Source organism: Xiphophorus couchianus, chromosome 15 (genome assembly GCF_001444195.1).
Source record: "Xiphophorus couchianus chromosome 15, X_couchianus-1.0, whole genome shotgun sequence".
NCBI lineage: Eukaryota > Metazoa > Chordata > Actinopteri > Cyprinodontiformes > Poeciliidae > Xiphophorus > Xiphophorus couchianus.
This window is the reverse complement of record NC_040242.1, coordinates 3001632-3026216: the sequence shown is the minus strand read 5'-3', so window position 1 is coordinate 3026216 and position 24585 is coordinate 3001632. Positions and strand designations below refer to the sequence as shown.

General features: G+C 37.6%; 2 protein-coding genes and 1 long non-coding RNA gene across 3 annotated transcripts; 1 reads left to right on the top strand and 2 right to left on the bottom strand.

Annotated features, from left to right (window-relative positions):
* Positions 1 to 1247: 1247 nt before the first annotated feature.
* On the bottom strand, positions 1248 to 6282 carry LOC114158760 (proline-rich nuclear receptor coactivator 1-like). Its single transcript, XM_028040594.1, has 2 exons — positions 5675 to 6282; positions 1248 to 3305 (listed from the first exon to the last, which is right to left on the bottom strand). The coding sequence occupies exons 1-2, from the start codon at positions 5984 to 5986 to the stop codon at positions 2895 to 2897; spliced, it is 723 nt and encodes a 240-aa protein (XP_027896395.1). The 5' UTR covers positions 5987 to 6282; the 3' UTR covers positions 1248 to 2894.
* A 744-nt stretch (positions 6283 to 7026) lies between these two features.
* On the bottom strand, positions 7027 to 17844 carry LOC114159092 (cysteine-rich protein 2-like). The gene is made up of 8 exons (XM_028041177.1): positions 17627 to 17844; positions 12864 to 12958; positions 11538 to 11595; positions 11302 to 11430; positions 11035 to 11103; positions 10809 to 10903; positions 9180 to 9237; positions 7027 to 7604 (listed from the first exon to the last, which is right to left on the bottom strand). Exons 1-8 carry the CDS (start codon positions 17667 to 17669, stop codon positions 7540 to 7542), a joined length of 612 nt encoding a protein of 203 aa, XP_027896978.1. The 5' UTR covers positions 17670 to 17844; the 3' UTR covers positions 7027 to 7539.
* Positions 17845 to 23343: 5499 nt separating this feature from the next.
* Positions 23344 to 23963, top strand: LOC114158268 (uncharacterized). Its single transcript, XR_003598378.1, has 3 exons — positions 23344 to 23453; positions 23570 to 23619; positions 23833 to 23963. It is a non-coding gene; the product is annotated as an uncharacterized LOC114158268 (long non-coding RNA).
* The last annotated feature ends 622 nt before the right edge of the window (positions 23964 to 24585 follow it).

Genomic DNA, 24585 nt, shown 5'->3' with positions numbered 1-24585 from the left:
TTGGAAGTGGGCGAGGCTAAGGTGATGTCATCAGCTAACCATGAAAATGTGATCTGGACTGTTCTGTAGTGAGACATATGAAGTCTGATGCAGCTGTAACTTTGCATGTGGATGTTATTAAGTCTTGATGTTTCATAGCGAATAGTGAATAGTTTGACACTTAGCCACGCCCACATGCTTTCCTGTCATACTTGCACTATGACATTAATTGTAATTTCTGAGGGTCTTGGGAGCTCTACAAGTGTACAGCTCCTCTCCTTTTGCACATTTGAATTTGTCTTTGCACTTCAACTGTTCCACATGCACTCATACAACACATCATAAAACAGCTGAAACACTGACTTCTTTTAAATCTCAACTGAAAACCCACCTGTTTAGAATTGTATTTGAAATGTAATCAATTACAAATTTATTGATGTAACTTGACTTAATGATTGATTCTATATTGCATTGTGATTCTGTGTTTGTTATGATGTAAAGCACTTTGAAATGCTTTGCTGCTGAAATGTGCTATACAAATAAAATGTGATTGATTGATTGATCCAAGGATTTGCATTACACAACTGATACTGATATCCAAAATCCATTGTTGTTTTTGTTAATAAATATTCCTTTTTATGCACTTTTACCACTGCATGGTCTTCTATTTTCTTATGACTTTTAGCCAGTCTTAAAATGCTGAAAGTGCTGTGAAATTGCATTTATATTTCTCACTGAATGTAGTCGTTCGAACATGAATTGATTGAAAAAACATTTGTGCAAGAATTTAAGGTAAAATCATACGAAGTTGCAATGTAGTGTCCAATTCTGGATTTCTTCTCTCATGTTTAACCAGCTATTATTATTATTGTTATTATTATTATTAGTGTTGAAATCACTCATGAGATAGGTGAAGTGTAAAACATCATAAATAAAATAATGCTTTCAATGACGTGGGTTTTCTTGTTGTAGAAGCCTGATACATGCTGAAAAGCGTCAGTCATGATGCAGAGCATAATATAAAAAAAGACAACAGCACATTTCAACATTTTTCATAACTGTGATTGTTTTTAGCTTGACAGCTAGCACCATATAAATTTTAGGGACTGGGGTTTTCATAGACAAGAGTTAGAGTTTTCTAGAGTAAGAGTTCATGTGTTCACTCCATGATGTCAAAGAGAAATCCTGCAGTGTTTTAAACTTAAACTCAGAGGTTTTAAAATCACTTTCTGTCAGACTCGGGTCTTGTAATGATCACAAACACATCATAGGGGTAACCAATTTTTAATCTTATTTTCAATTTAAAAATTTATTTTTAATTTTTTTAAAACATTTTTTTTTCCCTAATTGTGCCAATGAGAATATTACTGGAATGAAATGATTGTGAAACACTGCAATAAAATGTAAGGTTTGCTACATTAATACAATTTCCCATAAGACTGAAGACATCACAGAGGTCAGAAACAGAACCAGCAGCCGCCTCCGTCCACCGTCAAAACCACCAGAGAAAAAAACCAAAGAAAAAGAAAATACTCACGGTAGAGAAGACAGACTGTGTAAAACAAAAAGTCCTCAGTAAACATTAATGTACGTCATAATGGAGAAAAACAGGCAGGAGGAGGCGAGTGAAATGAAGTACAGGTGAAAGTAAATCCCCTCAGAGTCAAAGTGAAAACATGAAGCTGGAATAGAGCATGTCATAATATCTGGGATTCAAGATCCACTACGTTTCAACACTGACTGATAAAATAAAAATGTGCATCAATATTTCCAAGCATTATGAGCCAGAGTTGCTTTTGTCATTCTGATAGTGACCAACACTTTAACATTTCATTTTGCTTAATAATCTAAAAAAAATGACATTTAATAATCTAAATTTACAGTTAAATGTGTAAAAAATGATTTCACTAATTTACAGCTCTGTGGAATAAATTTGAAAATGTAACAATCTGTTGCTTGATTTTTCTTAAAGCAGGAGAAAATGATGCGACATAAAAACGCCTTTCATTAAGTTCATCTATCCAAGCTTCATGTGAACACGCCCTGAATTCAGTGCAAAACCCGTTAAACAAGCACTTTGTGCGGCTGTAGCGTTCTGCAGCTGCAGTGAGATTGTTTTACATGATGGCCTCAGGTCAGAGGTCACACCAGTCCCTGATTAGACTCTTCATCGTTTGGACCCCAGTTCACAGAAAGGAGAAGAAGAAACGTCGGCCGGCGGCTCGAATCTTGGCTATGGCTTTTTGTCGAGTCTCGTTTCCGCAGCAACCAGTCAGGAGGTGGAAGTGGGCTGGTGAGTACGTCAGAGTGTCCGGTCGAGCTTTGGGACGTCAAAGTTAGCTTTCCTCCTCTTCCTCTTCATCGTTTTCAGTGCAAATCCGTCAGAAAAGTCTTTCCGTCTCTCACTGAAGGAGCTGGAACAAAGTGCTTCAGTTCGCAGGGGACACGTTTTTTTTTTTTGTTTGTTTTCAGAAAGTCCTCAGTAATAAAACTAAAATCTCAGTTAAAACAGGAAATATACACAATCATATGTTTATAATATATTATGTACATTTTACATAACCGCTTAAAAAGTAAAGCATGGCTGCCTTTTCAAGGTGGAGAACAAAGTGCCATCACTTTGCATAATGTAAACATGAAACAGTGGCTGTGTTGCTGCTGCTAAAAAAAACAAAACACTTTCTTTGCAGATTCAGTAACAAAAACACACAACTCTCGTTTCCATGTGCAAATCTGACATACACAGCATGTCAGGAAGAGCAAACAGCAACACAGCGCGGCTGAGGTGTTCACACACGCAGGCAGAGCGTCACAATGGAAAACTGGAGCAGAGAAAAACGCCCCACATCTTACTGCAGTGCTAAAGGCCAAACTGGGTTCATCTCTTCAGCAGAAACCGCCTCGCTTATGGCGCGTCAGTCCTGAACCTTCAGCAGAGACTTGAGGTGAACGCTCATCTGCTCATGGCTCTGGCTGTTCTGCCCGTCCTCTCCGACCCAGTGGCTGGGCGGTTTGGGTAAGACGCTGGGCGACGGCGGCTCGCTGAACTTTGGCCCGGCGTAAATCTTTTCACAATCTTTGAGGTATTCGGCTTCGGCGGAGGAGCCGGTTGGGAAGGTGACGTTGTTTGAGGCGTTCAGGGGTTTCTTGGGTTCGACGGAAGACGAAGGCTTCTTGGGAGTGCGGTTGTCGTTCTTTTTAGCGGGGGGGGAAGCGACGGGCGATTGGCTCTGTTTGGGTTTGTGGCTCCTGGTGTTCACATTGTGGGCGAGTTGATCGTGTCGTGGGAGGTGACGGGGCGCCTGGACACCTTTAGGCTTCAGCACCTAAAGATAAAGAAATTATTAAAATGATGCATTACTAACATTTTTTCTATTTTCCAAAACCATATTTGAGATATTAACTTTTAAAACAGATTGTCGTTAAAATGAGGACGAAAAGTGACAACGAAGAATCATAATCTTCCTAGTAGCATTCTACAAACCTGAGAGCAATTTACAGTTTGGATATTTTTGAAAATAAAGTAAAACAAAACAAAAGTAAAGATGTAGGTAATTAGTTTAGCTTTCATTTCAGTTGAGAGTAATTGCAGTGAGCTGCTGGTATTTCCTGGAATTAGGAGCCACAAATACTTGAAAGTCCCTCTAAACGCATTTATTACTGCATATTTTAATAGTTCAACACCAAATATACCGTAATATGTATTAATACACAGTGTAGAAACCATTTTAGCAGTACTGCAGAAGATATCAGCCAATCAGTGTCAATCATCAACTAATTTAATCATTGATTAATCATTAACAGAAGTTAATGATCCCTACAGATCCATTCTTTGCTACAAATGATCAAGTGAACGCTGATGTTGCATTTAAACAAAATGTTTGCTTTCTTTTAAAAAAAAACTATTTGAATTCTTTATTTTCATCTTTGAATGCATTTCTAACATTTTATTTAAAGAAAATGAAAAATATGCAGAATGTGCCAATTTTTTTAATGGGCTAAAACTAAAATAATTGTTAGTTGCAGCCCTACTTTTGGATGTTTTAGATGCGCTCTGTGAAAAAATAAAGTTTAACTAAGACTGATGATCAGTTACTCATCGTTTCAGCTTGAAACAAATCTGCAGTATAAAAAAAATCACTTGGATTCTGGTTGTATTTTATATGTAATTTATGTGTTTTCTGCCTGACTGATGCTAAAATATTCCTTTTGTTTTGCTCCATGAACATAAAAACAGTATTTATCCATTTTCTATTCACTTCAAATCTCTAACAATCCATCCATGCATCAGATGTGAAGAGGTAAATAAGCATCATTTCCTTTTGTTTCAAACTGAAGCATGACTTCAACAGCAGCTGGGTTCAGTTTCACTCTCTATCAGTGTTGATGTTCAGTACAAACGGCCTCCACCCACAGACAGTTGTGTTCAAGTACGATCCGTCACGTACGCTTGGTTCTGAGTCACGCTGCTGATTGCAAAGGCTTGCAGTAACTTTGGAAATTATTGTTGCTGTTTTTACTTTTTTATCCAAGCCTTTCTCTGGGAGCAGGCATGGAAATTCATACTGGAGAAAAAACTTCAAGCAACAGGATTCAGTTCAAACACATGAATTCCAGCTATTTCTTCAGCCTCAAGTAGTTTTCGTTTTTTTTAGTAGGATTGCGACGAACCGTTGTGTTGTGTTGCCTGCAGTCCTGCCTGTCCTACATTCATTACTCTTATGGATGCCCAAAGGAAACACAGTTTAGAATTTAGCAGCTTTTAAATAAAGTGTGTTTTCAGGTTAAGACATGAAAGAAAATACCTGGGTGTGTGTGTGTGTGTTCCCCAGAACAGCCGTGCAGAGCTGCAGAACAGGACTGGAGGGAGTGTGTGGGTAAAGGAAGATTTCAGTCCTGCACTTCTGCACCGTTTAGTCAGTTTGATGCTTTTATTTTCATGTTTGCAATCTACTTTTGAGGAGCATGTCAACTGTTAAGTAGGCTTGAGCCAATTTTTCAAGATTTTATAATATTAAAAAACATCTAATAGCTATGATGTTTTACATGATTAAATTAAATGAAGTCAACACTTGGCTGGCTTAAAACATAGTAAAACTACTTGCAAAAATGTTAACTTTTTACCCATTTTCCTTTAACCAGCTCTCTTTGTTTATGGCGTTCTGAATTATGTCACTAACTTTTTCTGACTAAAGTGCAGCTGAAGCTTTAAACTGTTGCGCACTTTTATCTAGATGTGGTAAAGTTTGGTTCTTCCTCCTTTCGTCTCAGAGAAACCTGTTGTGGTAATGGCTGCGTCTTTATGCGCTGATCAGCAAGTGAAAACAGGAAGTTAAGCTGGTTTTTCACTTATTACTTCACAACAATAGATTGCAACTGCGTCACTGGAAAAGCCTCGGGCACAAAACATACTTTAAAAATGACTGAATTTGCCTCAAAACTGGATAAGTGTGTCGTAAATGAATATAAAAATACGGTATTTACTATAAAGTTGCTTGGATGTGACCAAATGGTTAAAAGCGTAATAATATGGGACACATTATTGTTTCAGTTCTGCTTCTGAGAAATCAGAAACATGTTTAGACCTGTCATTTATATTTTACCTGTGTTATAAACACTAAATTGATAAAATATTGTTTCTGGTTGAATTTGATGCCTCTGAGGCCTATAAGTGTACAAACTTCCGTAAACTCACCTCTTTTTTAGCTCCTTGTTTGACATGATGGAGGGTCAGCACCGTCTGGGTCCCGGTGGGCAGGTGAGCCGCGGACTGGGCCGAATGTCTGTGCCCCGACGAGGCCGTCAGGATGGCGGCGGAGGCGGTGTTGTTGTGGTCGGACAGCCGGATGCTCGGGCAGTGTCTCGGGGGTTTCTGGTGATGCAGCAGCGGCTTCCTGCCTCCCTTCTTCAGCAGCGCTTGCTTCGTTTTACAGCTCGGCATCGGGTTGTTGTTTTCAACGTTGCCGATATTGGCTTCGTCACCGTTCGCAGGAGATCCGTCCAACATTTTTCTGGAGTGGTGAAAACATAAAACAGGCGGCGAAAATCAGCTGCGGAGAAGTTGTTTTAACTAACAACGTCACAGGCTAACAGTGAGCTAACAACTTGCCAAGTAGCTAACTACACTTTTCAAAATGCCCCAAAACAGAAAGCAGTAATTACAAAAAAAAACTTATGTTTGCGTTTTTGTAAGTTCAAGTGCTGAAAAATGTGCGTTTCTGGTAACAGTCACTAAAAAACCCGATCAAAAGATTGTTTCTTTGTGGCGCGTCGCTGTTAGACTGAGCTGATAAACCAGAAGTAGCTTGTATATTGAGTTTATAGCAGTCACATGATTTCCGGTAGTAGCCTTTCAAAATAAAGAGGGGTGTGACTACAGTGTGGATGAATTTAAAAATTCAGAAATTGCATCACAAAGTCTAAAATGAGTACGTGGTAGTCAGTAAGCACTATTAAACATATCAATATGTATATATAAAACTAGACTTATGATGATGTGTAACAAATATGTAAAAAATATTGGCATAAACTAGTAAGTTACTTTCTGTCTTTTTTGTGCAACAATTTGCAAATTTTCTATTTTCAACAACCACTGCAAATCAAATTAAGTTCCTATTGTGTTTTTTTAACAGGCACTGCCTAATAGAGGAAATTTGGCGTACCAGCTTAGTTGATTCTTTTCAATTGGACTTTTACAATCCTGTGAAAAATTATATGCACTTGTCTACACATTTATATTTTTTGCTTCTGTTACACTAAAATGTGTCAGATCATCAAACAAATTTTGGCTAATTTTAGTAGTTACAAAAGATTTAGACCTATATCACACATCCTTGCATGATTGTATCAATTCAGCCAAATACAAGATTTTTTAAACATTAATTATCTCCGTAAGATTATGCCAGCAATTCACTAAATTTGAATCCACTTTGACTAGGCCACTCCAGAACCTATTTATTCAGGCCATTCGTCTATGAACTAGAAAGTATAGCTACCTCAGTTATGTTCAGTACAGTCTGGAGGAAGAAACACAACATCACACTCAGGGAACATAATTTAATACCCCACAGTTTTATTGTATAAAACATTACCTGCAGCTGACCAGCATTCATAACATTCAATAAAATGTTTGTGTAAATTCTCACTACACTATTTTTTCTGTCAAAACCAGGTGTCCAAAAACACTGACAATAAAAAGGTGGGCTGGTACTTTGTTGTTTTACAGTACATATCATTAGTGCACAAATGTTTCAAAACCAACTAATCAAGAAGGAGAAACACAGGAGCTTTAATCTACTACAATAATAGGTTAATAGCAACTATTTGGCAAAGAGAACAAATAAACCTAGATGTTAATCACTCACTTGGGAGGACATATTAAAGGTTTGCTTTAGTACAAAAAATAGATAATATAAACAATATACAAATACAACATAAATAACTAGGTAATCCATCCCTGTAATTGTAGTACATATCATTTGTCACAATGACCATTGAAGGCAAATCAACGAGACAACGAGGCTCCTGGAGGTGTTTGTCCGTCGGAAGCAGCGGCTGAGTTTAAGGCTGAGCTTCGGCTTCAGGTTCGTCGTAGATGTAGCTGCCCACGCCTCCGGTGTTCACACCTGAGGAGAAACACCACATTAAATCAACTTTTCTGGTTACACTAAACTACAGCATGAGATGTGATCACGTTTTTATCGTATATCAATGTTTCTGGACACTATTTTTCAGTGAATTGTAAATTGTTTAAGAGTTTGTATTGTGATCGCAAAATTATAATGAATAATAATAAAAGGGTGATTGCCATAACATGTCAGCTGACTTCCTGTGGAGGACATACTGAACTGTGACATTAAAATTGCGCAAATTGGAATTACGAAAATAAATTTGATTAATGGAAGCACGGCAATTAAATAAACATTTTTTATATACCAGTAAAGTTTTTGTGTTAGGATGAGGTGGTTTGTTAGCTGTGTCAAAGTTAGTGTATTTTGCAAAACTGCGATGGAAAAACTTTTTTCACATCACACAAGTAAAGTGATCAATAACTGGATGTTGCCACTGGTGTAAAATACGAAGAAGAAGACGACAGGAAGTAGTTGGAGGATCATGGCTCATGTCATTTAATGACTTATTGCATGAACAAACTTATTACTGTGTGATTTTTATATGCATTTGTTATGTAATGGAAACACCGCAATTGTGAAATTGTGTTTTTTTGACATTATTAACAATATTAACAAAGTTTTAATGCCTGGCAAAGAGAACAAATCATTTATCATAATTGGTGCCGAAGCTGCACAGCAAATAGGTTTTTTGGAGGCAAAATAAAGTTTCGGAGCTGTTGCAAACATTTTATCACTTCTGAGTCGTCATCACGAGTCAGGATGAGTAAACTGAGGAATTATCAAGGTGAAGACATTCAGGTTGTCAGAACACAGCAGGACTTTAGTGACTCAACATGACATCATGTCCATGTCAGCTCATAAAACCTTAAAACAGGCCAGTCTCTGTCACACTTCCTGAAAGGGTTTATTGTTGTGGCGGAGATCATTGTGTAATTCACTTACACAACTCGTACCTAACTAAAACTAAATGGTCGTCTACTTCTTCACTGATATTCATTAATATTGGAGTAGTTCCATTAATAATCGTAATATTTTATGATCCATAAAATATTCAGTATCCTAATCACTCATAGTTTGGACTACATTTCCTCCTTGGAATCTATCATGGGTCTAGTGCGCTGATTAAAATGTAAATTTAAATTCCAATGATAACGTGATTATCTTTCTTGCTTTCTTTGTAGTCATGGTTACCCCCATTGATTGCCCTTTAAGATTGCTCATTGCAACCACCTTATTTGTGCTGCATGCAGGATTTGTATTAGTTTAAATCACAGTAAAAGTGCCTGTCTGTCAGCATCAATGATGACATTAGTGGCAGTTTTAGTTCCTGATCTGTTTGTTCCTCCTGTTAACATTTCATATTGATTCTATTCTCTCTCCAAGGCCCAGTAATCAGCTTGTTCTTCCCACAAATATTCAATAAAACCACCACTATCATATACCTGGTTCTAATAAATGTTCAAAGTTATAAATAAAGTCCTGAAAACTGTATTTTAGTCTCTCGGGGGTTTGAGCTTCTGTTTTAAATCCATTTTTCCATCAGAATTGCTTGGATCAGCGTCTTCATACCTTTGGGTCCAAACAGCACAGCGTAGCAGGGTTTGTGGCAGTAAGGCTGTCCATCATGCTGCAACAGGAAAAAAAAAATTATTTTAATCATTTCTCTTTTCATCTTTTCCACTTGTGTACATTTCATAATTTTTATGATGCTTCAAGTACTACTAGCACAACCAGTAGTACTACAACTGAACTACTGGTGATATTACAGTAAAATACAGATGCCTGCTTTTTATTGTGTACAAAATTTTGACTAAAAGAATAAAAAGTTGGTGCTTTCACATTCCTCTAAAAGCTCTGACTCTTTACTTTGACTAATCTATGCCTTACCACCAGAAAAACACATCTAATTTACTTTTTGGAAACCATAAATACATAATGCAACATTAGCTTTGTATGCAGATGGTATAATCAGTAAAACAAAACTATCCTGCAAGTATTTACCTGGATAAGCTACATTTTATAAATCCTCATTTTTACTTTTCATTAAAACTTTCTACATAAAAATGGGGCTAACTAAAACTTACTCTGGAGTGTTTGATCAATCTAATTTGGTATATTTGATTTGAGCAAAAATATGCTTTGCAACGTTTTGGTCTATTTAGCTAAAATGCTCCTCAGCTGCTCTTAAAATCCTAAATAATGAAACTATGGCCTGTTAATATACTAAAACATAAAACCTGGAGGCAAACATAACAAGATTTTGAACCAAACCAGCCTCTTATATGTCATATTTGGGTTTAGATTTGAAACAGAAGACAACCAGGACACAACAACTGCCTGGCCGAGGGAATCTCATTACATTTTTCTGCTTCTGCAGCAGGAAAGTGGAAGCAATTCTTTCTATCATTCTGTGCCGCGATAATGCCTTGTGTTAATTCTAGATCAATTTTAAACTTTGAAAATTATAAAGTTTAAAACATCTCTATCCGGTTTTTGGGGATCAATAATCCAACCTAATGACAAAATATGACAGATATTTAATCCATGTCACCTGAAATTTAATAGCCAAGTAAGTAATGCAAGCAAGCAATCGTCTGCGATTGCAACATTGACTATGTTGTGTAGCTCTATGTGAAGTAAAACAAAATCTTCAAGACATTATTAGGTTTTTTTATATAGTGAAGCCCAGATTCACTTTCCTCAGATTCATTCATAAAAAAACTGAATTGCTGTCATTTTGCTAAATCCTGACTTCCAGTGCAGTGTAGTTGTCTATCTGCACTGGTTGCCTTCCTGCACTGGTTGCCCGCCTGCACTGGTTGCCTGCCTGCAGTGGTTGCCTTCCTGCACTGGCTGCCCACCTGCACTGGTTGCCTGCCTGCAGCGGTTGCCTTCCTGCACTGGTTGCCTGCCTGCAGTGGTTGCCTTCCTGCACTGGCTGCCCACCTGCACTGGTTGCCTGCCTGCAGCGGTTGCCTTCCTGCACTGGTTGCCTGCCTGCAGTGGTTGCCTTCCTGCACTGGTTGCCCGCCTGCACTGGTTGCCTGCCTGCAGTGGTTGCCTTCCTGCACTGGCTGCCCACCTGCACTGGTTGCCTGCCTGCAGTGGTTGCCTTCCTGCACTGGTTGCCTGCCTGCAGTGGTTGCCTTCCTGCACTGGTTGCCCGCCTGCACTGGCTGCCCGCCTGCAGCGCCTCACCTCTGCATGGCTCCCTGGAGCCAGAGTCTTACTGCACCTCTCACAGCGAAGGCAGGGCCGGTGCCAGTTCTTCCCCAGAGACGACACCTTCTCAGCTGCACAGAGAGACCACCATGGAGACAGTCACTATGGCAACCAGTCGACTGAGTCACCAAGACCCTTCTCTGACACTGATATGATACTACATTAGATATTAGACGTGGGAAATAACAACAGATGTGCTCACCGAAGTACACCGTCTTGTTGCATCTGGGGCAGATGTTTGGTCCGCCGGAGAAAGACGAAAAGCTCGCAGCTGCAAAATGTCACTCAGTTAGGTCATTTCTTCCATTTGTTTGAAATAAATTTGAAGTTAGTTTGAGGTAAATATAAGCTACTACTTTATTTATTTTGCTTTTTTAAAAATCAATCCTTATAGAGGAACAGCACTTTTTTCTAACGCAACTTTCCGACACGTGACAGGTTTTCTATTTCTGCTCCACATATTTCTCACCCTTCACTGGTCCCCGTGTGGCTCTTTTCTCCTCCTCCGGTTTGCCAAGTGTTGCCATGGAAACGGCTGCCGGGGCCTCGTTGACAGGAGCGTCGTACATGTAGGAGCCAGCTCCGCCGATGTTCACACCTGCAGAAAGTACAAAGGGGAAACAAAACAGAAATGGTGCTTCATGCAAACTTTAATGAGAAAAATCCAGTCCAAGAGAAAATCTGATAATTAAGATGAAATAGCACCTTTTGGTCCAAAGAGGGCAGCGTAGCAGGGCTTGTGGCAATACGGTTTCCCATCATGCTGCATAATGTGAGAGAATAATTCAAAAAAACATTTTTTTATTCAAAAAGGTTGAGTTACATAATTTATCTAACTTTAAGTCCATATAACAATTTCACATGAGCTTGTTTTAGGAATAAATACAAACAGTCTTCTCTGTGTGCTTTTCATTTTGAAGCTATTTATACCACAGCAGAATAAAAGAAAACTGGGCATCAGTTCACAGTTTGTTATTCTGCTCTGTGAACCAGAAATATGACGTTTCAAGCTGCTAGTTGCAAGTTATGGATTGTTTACAGCAAAAGAAACACGAGTCTATTTTCGCCTAAAGTGTTTAGCAGGAATTTTATATAAAAAGTTGTTTAGATATAAAATCAGCCACATTGTCTGCTCTGTAGGAATGTTCATTTGTCATCCAGACATCAGTGAAATTTCTCCCTCAGCTCGATGAAGGAAAGTCAGGAATCCTGAGCCACAAATGAAGTTTTTTAGTCGAGTTTTTCCATGTTTCTAACTCAACATTAGGCTTTACATGAGCACATAATTAATCCTAAATAGCCTAGTCTGCATAATTTCTATCACTCGCCACATTAATATGATACAAACATGAAGCCATTCACTACTGAGACGCTGTTACCAGCTCAGCATGATTCATTGTGTTACTTCCCTGTTAGAAGTCTAATAAAAACAGTGAAAGTTGCTGAAGCAACAGCCAGACAGTCTGATAACGCTCCTGCTGAGCTGTTAACACCCTGCTGCTTTATATGTTGCTTTTCAGATGAACTGAAAAGAAAAACCTGTAGAAGATAAAAACTGACATGAAGCCAATTTTAACCTGAACTGAGCATTAAAGTGTGAAACTGAAAACAAAAAGCACTCCACCTTTAAGACCTATTTGTCTGTATGTTACTGCTTGGTCTCACCGACTCTTCCTTCAGTTGTTTTAAATATTACTTCATGACAAAAAAAGTTTCTTCTATAAATAACAAAGTGTCCCAATTTCATAAAAACCTTTGCGGAGTTCCCCTTGAGTCGGTCTTTGGACCCATTTGGTTTATATATCTTCCCTCTTAGTTTTCTCATCTGTTGCCATGTAATGTAATGTTCATGACATTCAACTATGTTTTGTTTAGTTCATTGACACAAAATAAAATGAGCTCCTCAAACTAATAGAGTAAAAATACTACAACTAAAAACATTATAAACCAACATTTGTCTGACTGATGAGTCAATATGATTCTGATCTTCTGGTGAAAAGCGATCAGATTTCCTGCTGTAGCTCCTCTTACCTCAGCATGGCCGCCGGGGTTCAGCGTCTTGTTGCAGCGCTCACATTTCAGGCAGAATTTATGCCAGTCTTTTCCCAAAGAGGAAACCTTCTCCGCTGTGCAACCAGAAAACAAACAAATACGTTTAAATGTCTGAAATTATTCTCTGAAGTCCTGTAAAGTTTGACAGAAAACATTGCTAATTAGATTTAGGATTCCAAATTACTTTTTAATACTGAGCAAGAAATGATAGTTTTGATCGTTTAGGAATGTAATCCAGCTTTAATGAAAGTTTTATTTTATAAGCAAAAACAAAAAAGAAGGAGTGAAAAATGAACCTGTCCTAATGCTTCATTACTGGCACAGTAAAACGCAGGAAACCTGTTATTAGTGAGAAAAAAACGTGTTTTTACAGCAGGCACTCCTCCGCACTCGTCTCTGAAAAGCCTCCATCATTTCTCTTTTTTCCATTCTTTCATTCAGGCATTCATCCTGTCTGCTGCTTTTGTTTCAGTGCATTTCCAATCCCACATCACTTCATTCATTCCTTAAACTGTGAATCTCATCAGGCAGATGAGCCGTTCATCATCCTGCTAAATCATTTCCTCTCCGTCTGTTATGCAAAGACTCATTCCTCTTCAGCTGTCACAGAGAATGTTCCAATCATTTAAACGTTTTAGTCCAGAAAAATACCTTTGGAAGACAGAGAGACAATGAGAAGGACACAAGGAGGAAGGAAAAGACAGTACAGACAGGTCTCCGTACTTAAATCTCATCACTGGAGGCAAATAAAAGGAAGACAAGATAAAGTAGAGCACTCAGAGAAATGAGAAGAGGGGTAAATTGTTATTTCTGACCTTTTCTCCTCCACCTACACATCTCTTTCTGCTACTTATGACCGTTTCCTCCTCTTAAAAAGTCAATTCATTCAGCAGAACCTTTAATATTAAGACTGTCTGTCATTATTTAGCTCTGGAGAACATTACCTGTTTTGTTTTAATGAGACAGAAAAATCTAGCACCAGAAAAAATCCCAATATAAAACACAAGCATCAGTCTGCTGTGAATAAGAGCAGTGCAGCTGTGTCACCGTGTCGACTGTCTAAGTGATAGAAAACACTTAAAGGCCACTTACTGTAAGAGTCTATATCGGTCTAAAGCACATTCTTTCCACTGAGATCTAAAGGTCAGCGTCATGAGTCACAGATTTTCCATTTTCATAACCTTTTTAGTCCATTTCTGTTTCTACATCTAACTTTACTGAAGCCAAATATCATCCTAACCCTGACTCCCACAGGGAACCTTCATCCTAATTAACTTCATCCTGCGTTCGTGTTTCTACAAAGTGGCTACTTCATAATTAACACATGTTGGCTGACAAAATGTCTCCCTAAGGATGATCCTTCACTGAATCTACACAGAGGCTGAAACAAAAACGTACTTTCTTACAGTACCGGCCTAATTCTTGATCTGGATCAGTTGCCAGGCAACCATAAGAGACCACATGAAGTCCCATATCTACAGAGATGGGTATTTTTGTTACCTATAGCATCATCAGTCAGGTATAAGTTAGATAAGAATGTCACTTCACTGCATCATGAATGCAAAAATATCTAACCTTCAATCATTTCTATATATTTATTGTAATCTTTTAAAGTTGATTCTTGAGGGACATTTTTGGATATTTGCTTCTTTTTAAAATAATTTTCAGTAAAGTTCTCATACCTAAATTATGAGCTACCTTAACATAAATGCAAAAACTTGGTGAATAATGCCGATTCTGATTCTGAATGAAGTATTTACAAGAAAAACTTTGATTGGATGAAAGAGAGAAAAGCGACATAGCATCAAGCATTTCGAGTTGAGTGCGTCCAAGAACGAGCACTGAGTGGGTGTGTGTGACATTTAAATGCACACACCACAAGCTATTATTTGTTCATATGGATATATGTATTCATATCAGTTTCACTGTGTGCTTAGATTGGTGGCACAAATATAACTCCATACTGTTTTTTTGGCCAAGAAAGGTTTTCTGTTTAATGTAAGTTCAAATTATTTGCAGATTTTTGTAGAGCATGTCTAAAATATTTGATAGAAAATGAAGCTCAGGAAGCTGAAATACCAGTGAACTGTTATATTTGACATGCTATTGGCTGGTGTTTGTAAAGCAGCCAATCAGGGAGCATCATTCATTGTCCTTGATGCTGATTGGCTGTACTTTAAATATTAGCTTCTGTGGTAGTGCTAACATGGTTTCCATTGTGCATATTAATAGATATTATCAAACAATCCTGCAAAGTTCAAATTGATTAAAAAGTTTTCCATCTAAGATTGAATCAATTCACTGACAAAAAGTTTTCCTGGATTTAGGATGTAGCGACTTGACTTTTAAGAAATTCCTTATTCCAGCGGACTGGAAAACTCGACTTTATTCATTCAGATTTAATAGAACAGAGAAAAGAAGCTCGGAAAACAAAATATTCCGATAAATCTGTTCTTGTTGTAGTAATTAGTAAAGAAAACCTCTTCAGGAAGAAAACAGAAATATTGATCACTTTAAATGACAATAAGAAAACCACAGAATTGGGAAAAGTATTTCCACAGAGCTGAGCATAAAAATATCGGCCCTGTTGGTTGTAAATTAAAGCTTCTAGTAGATGAAATCTTCTTGGCCCAAACCCACAAGTGTAACAAAGAAGGAATGAATAATCATAGCCAAAAATCTGTTGTTGTTTTCCAGTTCTTACGTAACTTCACCTCTGACCTCTGTCTAGATAAACAGAGCAAATTCCTCCAAATAAAAACCTTTGTTCAGGCTCAATACTTCCTGTCAGGAAGAGTTTGATCAGAGAGGCATGACGGACGGACGGAGGGAGTGAGAAGTTCCCCAACAATCATTTATCTGTTTCTTCTCCTCCTGAAATATCCCAGCAGATAAACTGAGCCTGATACAACATGACACTTCCTGTTTAGTTTCAGAGGCTGGCCCGCCTGTCAGGGTGATATGTGACAGAGACGACTGACGCACAGAGAGCACTGCGAACGGTGAAGCATGATGAGAATCCCACAAGTTTCAGAAATTCAATTTTCATTATTTTAAGGTAAAATATATCTGCAAAGAGTCTGCATAAAATCTACATTAAAAGGTTTTATTTTTGTCCAATTCATCTTTTTAACTGTGAAAAATAATTTTTATTTTGGAAGTATTGAGAGTCTTAAGATAAATTATATTAGATCTTTTAATAAATACTTAGTGTAAAAAATAAAATTAACCAAAAATGATGTTAAGGTCTTGACAACACAGAGGTTGGACACCTTATGTTAACCTGCATGAGGCAGATCATCTTTCTGACAAAAACTGACATCAGATTGCTTACATTCAGGCTGCAGGGAGGAGTTTGGCTGAGATCCTCCTGGGAATTCATGGAGAGAGAACAAAAGGGCGATCGATCCATAAAAAACAACGCGCTATTACTTAATAATTAACCGTGCCAGTCGGGTGTGGCTCAAAGTCTCGGCTCAAATTGCAATTTATTGTAAACTAAAACACTGATAGTCCAGTACTGGAACCAAAGACCTGCAGCAGAGCAGCTTCTGTTGGGAGTTAATGAGACATCAGGGATTGTTCATGAGCTTCTGGTGTCTTTAAGCACTCAGGCCAGTGAATGGCTCCCTGTAATCTTATCCTCAGACAGTGGAGCCATTACTGCTGGATCTGGAGCCGAGGCAGAACAAATCATCTGTCAGAGTCTGTGACTCTGCAGTGGAGACGTTTTGGATCAGTTTTGGAGAGGAACTGTCACTTTCACTTCACATTGGACGCATCAGGTATCTGTGCAGCGAGTGTGTCTGACGTTACTGTCACACAATCACTGAGTGGCTCATAAAAGCTGGGATGTTTCTGTAAACTTCACAAAAAGTATCCGACCATACCAGCGTTTAATGCTACAGTCAGGCTGAAAAGGCGAAACAAATAATGCATTAAGAAGATTAATGTATAATAGGATTTTCAGACAGCAGTGCAGCAGACAACATGACTACACACATAAATATCCTTGAAATGGATATTCTGTGGGAGGAGTGATTAAAGTCTGAGTGGGGCTGAAGTGACTGGTCTGACTGGCTGAACAGCAAAAATATTTAACACACAGAGCAAAGACAAAGTCATACAGTAAAGGAAATGAAAGGCTGGAATCAGACTCTTTGCAACGTGGATTCAAGCTCTAAATCAGTGTAAAATTTCTCTATAAGCATAGATTCATTAAATTAAAAAAACAACATAATATTTACGTAAATATAAAATGCTGAAAACATTCACTGAAACTGTTAGGTTTTAAAGTTTATTAAAGGTCAGAGTCCTATATTTTAAATCATAATTAAATCTCCCAACCCCCCAAATTATCATTTCATTTTGATAAAAAAATAAAATCTGAATTCAGCTTAAAATCATTTCGAAAATGTGAATTGATGTGATGTAAATCCTACAGCATAAATAACCCAATAAATGTGTTTTAGTTGCGTTTCTTTTGAGACACAATGAGAGATAAAATATGCAAAAAAATAAAATAAAATAAAAAATAAAATCCCACGATGTCTGGTTGAGTCTAAATAACCACAAATCACTGGAATCATTTCCTATTGATAAGAATGAGCAGCTTATCGCTTATTACGATTTACATTGATAAATGTGATCAGAGGCCAGCCCTCCACCCACCAGTCAACGCCCCCGGTCGGAACCACGGTACCGGTACCTCTGCAGCGGCTGCACAGCAAACATTCACTCACCGAAATACACCGTCTTGTCGCATTTTGGACACTTTGACGCCATGATGGGAGCGGAGCGGACAGGATGGATGGATGGAGCGTGTTTTCAGTCTGTCCTCCGGGTGGAGAGGCTTTCTGTCTGCAGCTCCGGTGGACCGGACACACCAGACACACCTCTGGATGTTACTGCTGCTTTAATGACGATGAGGAGACTCACATCCGGCCTCTACTGGCTCTGCTGCGCTATCATAGCCCCGCCCCGATTGTGACGTCACAATCTCATCCACAGATGAGATCAGAGCGATATAAAAATGTACAAAAAAGAAAATCAAAGCGACATTCATTCCTGTTTTTAGATTTTACCAATAAATAAATAAATAAAAATTTAGTACATTTCTGTCAGTTTGAGGATTTCTGTCAATTTTATTCCAATATATGAAACTGAAATTAAAGTTGTGAAGTTCTGCATGCAAATCTATATTCAATTCTTTTGCAAAGACAAATTTTAAATTTGCATTAAAAATTTTAATTGCAAAATTAAAAGAAATATCGAATGTTGCAACATAAACTTGCAAAAATGCAACGAAAGACTTCAGACATAAAAAGTTTTTAAAAAGTAAATAAATTAAATATGTATCTCTCGAAATCATAAGTTTGAAACTTTCAGATTGATTTCCAAAAGTAGATGTTTTACAATCAGTTGTATTTTTCATAGAACTTCCACCAACCTGGATTATTTTTTGTAAAATGCTTTATCAACAGCAGGAACCTATAAATGTGCTTAACATACAATATAACTTTGATTTCATCTAATATTTTTTCTTTAGTTCTAATTTTTAATCCATTGATTGAAATGAAAACATTACATTAAAATACAGTCCCTGCAAGTTGTGTGTTTGGTTTTATTTAATTTAACTTATTGACAAATTTAAATATTTAACTATTAAGTATTTTTTTCTACTTTGTGAGAAATACCTTATTTTAGTGTTTACTATATTTTTTAACCATTTCATAAGCTTCCCAGAATAAAAATTTAATCGCACACCAAAAAAATGTTCTAGATAAAATGAATGTCATTAACAAGTCCAGATATTATCCTGCAGGTGTTTCTCATATGATTCATGTTGAATTCCAGCCATGTTTCTCGCTGTGCGTTAACCACCGTCGCCCTGCAGCTGTTTGTTTCCTCTCTGGTTGTTAGGTTACTTTTCCTGAACCACTTTTCACAGGGAATGTTAAGTGATGCTCTGCAGCTCCCGGAATTATTACGCTCCACATTCCTGGCTCTGACACCAGGACGGCTCACATATGGACGGGCTTTTGAGTTGAACTGAGAACAATGACTGTGAAATTTAACTGTGGCATAAACAGACCCAAGAACCACCAGAAGTTACCTATTTACACTGGAATATCACAAATTAAAAAGGATCACAGAGATTGAGGGAGTAGCAACAAAAAACTAACACTGTTCATCACCATTTACCCAGTGATGCATGGGTGTGACGGGATCATGCTGGGGGAATCTTTTTTTTTTTTTTTTGGCAGGAACTGAGAAGCTGTTGAAAATTGATGTGAAGTTAGATAGAATAGAATAGAATAGAATAGAATTACTTTATTCATCCCAGCAGGGAAATTATGTCGCAGTTACAGCAGCATAGAGACAAGACACACAACAACCACCACTGAGTAGCAATGTAGACAAGATAAAATAAAAATAAAATATAACATGCTGTCAATATAAAAAGCAGCTTAGAGCAGACCTTGCAAGGATTCAAAATGCAGAACAGTATGTATATGTAAATATATGTACAGCAAGTGTGCCACAGTGCAGTTGTGCGAAATTGGACTGATTAGTGCAGAACAATGATTTAGCTTTTATTGTACAGTGAGATGGCATGTGGCAGGAAGGATTTCCTGTATCTGTCCCTACGACAGCGGAGCTGGAGCAGTCTGTGTGAGAAGGTGCTCCGCTGTCTGTCCACTATGTGGTGGAGAGGGTGCTGATTATTGTCCATAATAGACAGAACCTTCTTCAGTGTCCTCCTCTCCACCACAGTTTCCAGGGACTCTGTGGTGGAGATGAATCCTTTCTGAGAAAATAAATGTTCAAATGATCCCCAAACCAAAAGTTCCCTTTGTATACAAAGAGAATAATCAAAACTTAACAAACTATTTAGTTTTGTTTAATTTTCTGTTTGTGAAATCTTATTTGTTTTATACTCCAAAACTCTCTGTGACACAGATTTTGACTTTGACTGATGGCGTTCAGACAGGTTTAACTGTGAGGGAGATATTGAGTAAAATTGCAGCAACAAACAAAAAACCAGTCAACTCTTTTTTAAATGGACCTGCAGGAAATTGTCACATGTGAATTTTGCAGAAGTTATATCTTGTTTTTCTACAGATGCCGTCAGGGAGGTTTTTCACAACCATAAACTCTGAATACATCATGACTGAAGGATGAAAACTGTCTCACTGAAAGAGCAAAACTGACGTTAAATCTTCCAGTGAGACAAGTCCCTCCCGTATTTCTAGTTAGTGATATAAACACACATCCAGCTTCTGTCCACTGGGTCTTCTATTATCTTCATAGGGACTCGTCTTAAAATAAACACCCCCAGATTGTGTTTGTAAGTTTTGGCCCAGGAACAACGGGATGTCATGGCTGTGGAGGCGGCTCGACACCCAAGCAGCTTCTGGTTCATATCTGCAAAAAGGGATGTAGCATTTCTCTAGACAGTCTGCAGTCAGACCGAAAATTAATAGTGCTGGCTGTTATTATATTTATGTATGCTACTCATTGTTTCCCTACCAACATCAGAGTCTAATTTTAACCTGTTTTACTGACAGACACTAGGCTTCTGTTGGATCCCTGGGAGGAAGCTGTCAGTCTGGGCCTTCCCAGTTTCTACTCCAGCCTCCTTTGATTTATAGGTAATTTTCACCAAAATATGTTATTTTCATATATTTTGGTTAATGGAGCAAAATTATCACGATGCTGGTCAAATTTCAGAAGTAGTTGATTTTAACCTTTTAAGTATGTCAGAGTTTCTCTCAGCCTTATTTTACCTGCAAATTTGATAAACCATGTAAATGAATTTTCTAAATGACAAAAATGAACATAGCACAACTTTCAAAACTGTTGGAATGTAAACCAGAAAAATTTAGAAAATCACCTCTTCCAGACTGAATTAGCTGCAGTCTTTGATGTATCGAGAAATGTACACCTGAATGCACTCCTCCATTAGATTCTAAATATAAAGTGAAGTAAAAAACAAAAACAACAAAAACTCCATCCAACTAAACATGACCTTCTTAATGTGACACCAAACTGAATGTTAGTAGGCTCAACTTCAGTAAAATGTATAAATTCAAACATCTAAAAGTCTGAAAACCACTGAAGCATCCAGAGATAAGGAACTTGAATATTTAAGAAGTCATAGCAAAAAGATTTAACATTTTGGTCAGAGAAGCTGTTGACAGCATTGTGAATGTAACACAGATGAGGGCATTCTGATGGATTAAACTGATTTCATTGCAGATTATAATACTTCAGTTTACATGTAAGGAATCTACTCACAAATATTTAATGTAGACATTACAAAGCTACATTGATGATAAAAATAACTTTTGCTTCTTGAATTTAACAAAGGATCTTTTGCAGACATCCAACATAAAGCAAACTGAGGAAAAATAACAAATAAAACCAAACCTGCAAACAAACCTGAACGTTAAAGTGATACAAGGTTGTGAATATTGATTTTCTCAGAATGAAATTTTAGTTAATGCCAGGGATTTTTCATCTTTAATAATATACATCATAATGTCTCTGAGCTTAGCAGTAGATTGAACCACAAAGTCAGACCTCACATCTGTCTGCACTGCAGTTTTTATCTATTTTTGTATTTTTCTTGAACTAATTCAGATTTTATAAATCTAGTCAAGATGACTGTTAAATCATTTCATACAGTACTTTTCAGTGACTGCATTTACTCAATCCAGTTAAAAACTTGCCACGCATTAGTAGAAAATCAGAACTGTATTTAAAAGCTCATGTAGGTAATTTACAATTAAATACAATCTACAGGTAAAGTTTAAATTGTGGAGACGCTTTTTCCAGTTGCCTTGAGTTTAATCCACATCTATCAGCTTTTTGTGGTCAAAATGAGTCTTGGTAAGTAGGAGGTGAAGCGCCACCACCTGGTTTGGTTAGAAACTGCATCTAATTTAAATGGCATTTAAGACAAAACAGCAGGTTAACAGTAACTGTAGATAAAAGCGACAAGAATCATGTCACCATTTTAAACTTCTCTTTATTTATTAACTTATTTGAATCATATTCCTTAACAACTAAGACCTCAAGCTGTTTTTCATCCAGAGCTGGACTAAATTTCTTGCACAGAGATGAATAAATGAAATAGTTTACATGGATCATAAACAACCAGAAATACAGTTCAGGAAGAATAAAAATACCAGATAAAACCAGAGACGAGGCGGGGCTTTAAACGGCTCTCTGACATTTAAAAACTCTGCTACACTTGGGAATCTGGACTCCAACGCAAAATTAAGCAATTTAAGGAAATGACATCAGCAGAAGCTCTGAGGGTTTTTGGTAAAGCTAAATTAGAGTTTGAGTCATTTGTGAATGTGACAAGCTGGCAGAAGCACAATGATTACTATCAGATGTATGAAGCTGTCTTTATTCCAGATACTGATGCTTCAGTTTACAGGTAAGAATAAATCCATCAGAACATTTTGACTCTGCAATAAAACAGCTATGATAAGTATTTCATATGTTCCTTTAGCTAAGACAGTCATGCTTTGTGTGTAACTTGGTGCCGTTAGTTTCTGCTAGCAGTTAAAATAACTTTGTTTGCTCTTCCTCTGCGGTTTTTGTAGCAGCTGCTGGGCAACGTCGTGCGTTCTTCACTGTTAAAGTTGGTGATGAAGTCACTTTGCCCTGTGTAAATAAGATCCAAGCACAGAATAACTGCGACAGAACCACATGGAAGGTCAGTCAGCTAGGAACCATAAAAATATGGTTCCAACAAGGACATTTTACACCAGAAGCTGCGGCTACGTTAGATAGACTGAGTGTTACAGCAAACTGCTCTCTGGTCATAGAGAACGTCACAGTGAAAGATTTTGGTCAATACTTCTGCAGTCAGAACCCAGCAGGACAAAATCTCATCAAGGTTGATCTGTCTGTTCTCACCAGTGAGTATCTACAACCTATTTCTGTTTAAACAGTTCAACAATAAGAAATGGCTTTAGCTATTTTTATTCTTCTCTTTTTAAAACACAACTATTTTCACCAGTGACTGAACAGAAGAGCGATGATGAGGTCAACCTGACCTGCTCTGTGACAAAATATGTCTACTGCAGACACACAGTGGTGTGGCTCTATGAGGGCAAAGAGAAAATATCTTCACACAGGAATGTTTCCAGGTCCTGTTCTGCCACTGTGACTTTCCCAACATCTCAACTTCAACACAACTCAAAGTTTTGTGAGCAATTAAAGTGCAAAGTTAAAGATGGTTACAATAAAAACAACCAGCTGTTCGCCTGCAACTCACATCGTCCAGGTGTAGAAACAGGTGAGAACTGTTAAAATCACTTCAAACTCAAAATATTTGTTCATTTTAAAAATTTTAAAATGTGAATATTCCACCAGTTTTGACTGAAACATCTTCATACTGAGTCATGTTTAAATGTACTAGCTTATCAGATATTCATTACTTTCCAGATTTTTTAAAGCCATTAAGATACATCATTGTCCTGTTGGGTTTGGCAACTCTGAAGATGACATCATTGTGTGTTGTAATCCTGCTGCGGAGGAAGGCTGAAGGTGAAAACATTCTCTATTCTCTATAAGTTTTTAGTTTTTAATAACATGGAAGATAATAATACAATTCTGTAGGATGAACATGAGTCTCGTATTCAAATGTGTTGTTTTGTTTTCAGCATGAGGCCCACTGATGAAGACGATGCTACAGCAAAGTACAAAAACATTGGTGAGCATTTTATTTGTGCCTTAATCCTATATCGTAATCTTCAACATCTTTTCAGCACTAAAATTAGTTTTTGAAAGTTCTGTTTCCAAAACAAAACATGAGTCTTTTATACGAAAAAGATAGTACCTATGCAGTGAGAAAAGTTGGAATCATATAGTTTTTGTTAACCTTATGCTTTATCCTTAATAAATATTCCTTTTATGTATCTTGCAGCATTGTCTCCCGTTTGTGTTGTGAGCCAGTCATAAAAATTGGGGGCTTGTCCGGGATTTGAATCTGGGACCATCAAGTTGAATAAGCAAATTTAACATGGTTAAAGTTTAATCCACATGAGCTATATGAACTGTTAAGGAAAATGATTATTTTAGTGCTAAAATACACTTAATCTTACAACACGTGTAAAGTTATATTAAGCACTCTTATTTGAAAAACAGGTTTTGTGTGACCCTTCAGAGAGGCCCAAGGAGACAAGCAGACGCCTTTCACTGTCTGCTTAAGAGACAAGGGCCATAAAATTTGCATCTCCATGGAAACGGCAGCTGGAATGTGGGAGGAAGAAACTTCAGGGGAGTCGGCGAGATATATATCAGGACTTCGGTGTTAGGAACTTTCCCCTGTTTGGTGTGACAGAGAACAGATCACATTTGAGTTGAACTGTAAGGAGGGGTTTCTCTGGGGCCGAAAACAGGTCTCTGATTGGTTGAACAACGGAACGCCTTCTTTGCATATATTAAAATACGGAAACTCCTCTTTGATATAAGATTACTACACGGAGCACGCCGAGAGAGTTTTTTCCATCTTTTTTCTCTCCACGTTGGGCGCCGTTGTCTGTCTGTGTGTTTGTGTTCGTTTGTCTTCCCCTGGTGTGTTTTTATTTTATTTTTATGAGAAAATGCATATCTCTGTATCTCTGCAGCTTTGTTGTTCATTGCTTTGTATGGAATTAAACTCTGTGATCTGTGACGT